General features: G+C 52.3%; 1 protein-coding gene across 2 annotated transcripts; it reads left to right on the plus strand.

The window, feature by feature from the left end:
- Positions 1-6: 6 nt before the first annotated feature.
- Irf2bp2 (interferon regulatory factor 2 binding protein 2) lies at positions 7-1,851 on the plus strand. 2 transcript variants are annotated; one of them, XM_015476992.2, is made up of 2 exons: positions 7-356; positions 920-1,851. In XM_015476992.2, exon 2 carries the CDS (start codon positions 1,042-1,044, stop codon positions 1,633-1,635), a length of 594 nt encoding a protein of 197 aa, XP_015332478.2. In that variant the 5' UTR covers positions 7-356; positions 920-1,041; the 3' UTR covers positions 1,636-1,851. The 2 variants fall into 2 exon arrangements, with proteins under 2 accessions (XP_015332478.2, XP_048647916.1); XM_048791959.1 differs by having other exon boundaries at positions 7-308.
- The last annotated feature ends 795 nt before the right edge of the window (positions 1,852-2,646 follow it).

Consider the following 2,646-nt stretch of genomic DNA (forward strand, 5'->3'; position numbering starts at 1 on the left):
AACCTGCCGAGCTGGGCGCCCACAAGCGGCCGCGACCGTGCTAGCAGCGCCGGCCGCGGAGCACGAGCCCCGCGAGGCGGCAGCCAAGGAGAAGCCGCCGCCGCCGCCCGTCACCGTGGCCCGGCCGACAGCCTGCGAGCGCGGCGCGCCGCGAGCGGCGCGAGGCGCGGGCAAAGGCCGCGGACCCGGAGAGCAGGACTGGGTCAACAGGCCCAAGACCGTGCGCGACACGCTGCTGGCGCTGCACCAGCACAGCCACTCTGGGCCCTTCGAGAGCAAGTTCAAGAAGGAACCGGCCCTGACTGCAGGCAGGTTGTTGGGTTTCGAGGCCAACGGGGCCAACGGGTCTAAAGCAGGTAGGGGCGGCTGTGGAGCGAAGGGGTCGAGGGGCGCTGAGCTTAGAGGGGGAGGTTCTTTCGGTGCACCGTTCTGCCCCAGCTCAGAAACAACAAACACCCGACTTCCTGATCTGCCCGAGGCGGAACCAGTGCTTAGTGGCAACGTGTTCATGTGCTGAAGCAGCATAACAGGGATGAGTCAGACCGGGCTGATTGATAGGCACAGACTCGGGGTTTTCCTTTCCCAGCACATTCTTGGATGGGAGCATGAGGGCACCAGTCACCTTTTAACCTGTCGGGGACATTAGTAGTCACAAGCACAACTCTGTCCTGGGCACAGGCATGCATGTGTGAGAATGGGCCATTCCCTGGGCTTTAGTTTCCTTTTAGGTTGGTGTGCTGCCTCAGAGACCCCTAAGTGTGTTTGGAGCTGCATGCATAACTTGTGTGACTAAAGTGTGCTTTTGGAGAGTAGAAATTCTGCAACAAGTTTTGTTTCATTTTAGCAAAAAAAAAAAAAAAAGGTCCCTTTCAGTGCTCCTTCACTTACCCTTTTTCCTTCCATTTCTTTGTTTTTCCAGTTGCAAGAACAGCAAGGAAAAGAAAGCCTTCTCCAGAACCAGAAGGTGAAGTTGGGCCCCCTAAGATCAATGGAGAGGCCCAGCCATGGCTGTCCACTTCCACCGAAGGGCTCAAGATCCCCATGACCCCTACATCCTCTTTTGTATCTCCACCACCACCCACTGCCTCACCTCATTCCAACCGGACCACACCGCCTGAAGTGGCCCAGAATGGCCAGTCCCCCATGGCAGCCCTAATCTTAGTAGCAGACAATGCAGGGGGCAGTCATGCCTCGAAAGACGCCAACCAGGTCCACTCCACCACCAGGAGGAATAGCAGCAGTCCACCCTCCCCGTCCTCTATGAACCAAAGAAGGCTCGGCCCCCGAGAGGTGGGAGGCCAGGGGGCAGGCGGCACAGGAGGACTGGAGCCCGTGCACCCTGCCAGCCTCCCGGACTCCTCTCTGGCAGCCAGCGCCCCCCTGTGCTGCACCCTCTGCCACGAGCGGCTGGAGGACACCCACTTTGTGCAGTGCCCTTCAGTCCCTTCTCACAAGTTCTGCTTCCCTTGTTCCAGACAGAGCATCAAACAGCAGGGAGCTAGTGGAGAGGTCTATTGTCCCAGTGGGGAGAAATGCCCTCTGGTGGGCTCCAATGTTCCCTGGGCCTTTATGCAGGGGGAAATTGCAACCATCCTTGCTGGAGATGTGAAAGTGAAAAAGGAGAGAGACTCATGACTTTCCGGTTTCAGAAAAACCCAGTGGTTATCCTTAACTAAAACTGCTTGAATTGTATATATATCTCCATATATATATATCCAAGACAAGGGAAATGTAGACTTCATACACATGGCTGTATAATTTTGATTTTTTTTGAATACATTGTGTTTCTATATTTTTTTGACGACAAAAGGTATGTACTTATAAAGGCATTTTCTTCTTTTGTTAACGTTATTAGCATATCTTTGTGCTTTATTATCCTGGTGACAGTTACCGGTCCTCGTAGGCTGTGACTTGGCTGCTTTTTTAGAGCACTTGGCAAATCAGAAATGCTTCTAGCTGTATTTGTATGCACTTATTTTAAAACGAAAAAAAAAAAAGCCAAATACATTTTCTGACATTGTAAGATTGCCTTACTGTCTGTTATTCCTTATTGCTGGCCCCTTTCTCAGGCTGGAGGCCGCTTGGTGGAGAAGAAAAGGAAATAAGTGAAAGGGGCATTGTTGTCAAGTGGGCATGCCACTGGGAAGTATCTCCAAGTTTACCCCAAAACATGTCCTCTCGGAGGGGCAGGAAGATAGGTTTTGGATTTCTGTTTTGTTCTTAAAGTTCAATTTAAGACATTGCCTGTCTGAGAGGTGCTGCTGAGAGATTCTCAGCATTGTGGGGCTTTTGGGGGGGGATGTTTTTCTTGAGGCAAAGTTGACCGCTGTTCACTGTCCACGTGATCAGTTGTAGGAGTACAGTGCCGCATGCTAGTTGGTTACATAAGACGCAGCTCCAGTGATGGAGCAGCGTGGTGGGTGGTGGCGTGTGCAAGATGGCACTGCCGTCTTTGAGCAGCCTGGCTGGCTCTGCAGCGCCACTTCATCTGTTCAACACCCGAGAGCTGTGTGTCATTGCTGTGGTCGTTTCCTCTGCAAGAGTTGCCAGAGAAGTTGCAGTCCAGGAGAACTTAGAGATTGTGGGATTGGTTGTGTTTTGTTTTTTTTTGTTTTTTTTTATCATTTACCTGTAGTGCTGTTGCTG

This window comes from Marmota marmota, unplaced genomic scaffold (assembly GCF_001458135.2).
Source record: "Marmota marmota marmota unplaced genomic scaffold, marMar, whole genome shotgun sequence".
Classification (NCBI taxonomy): Eukaryota; Metazoa; Chordata; class Mammalia; order Rodentia; family Sciuridae; genus Marmota; species Marmota marmota.

Bases quoted from the DNA above. Each gene is read 5' to 3' on its own strand.
- Irf2bp2 (XM_015476992.2), top strand. From the start codon at position 1,042: ATGACCCCTACATCCTCTTTTGTATCTCCACCACCACCCACTGCCTCA.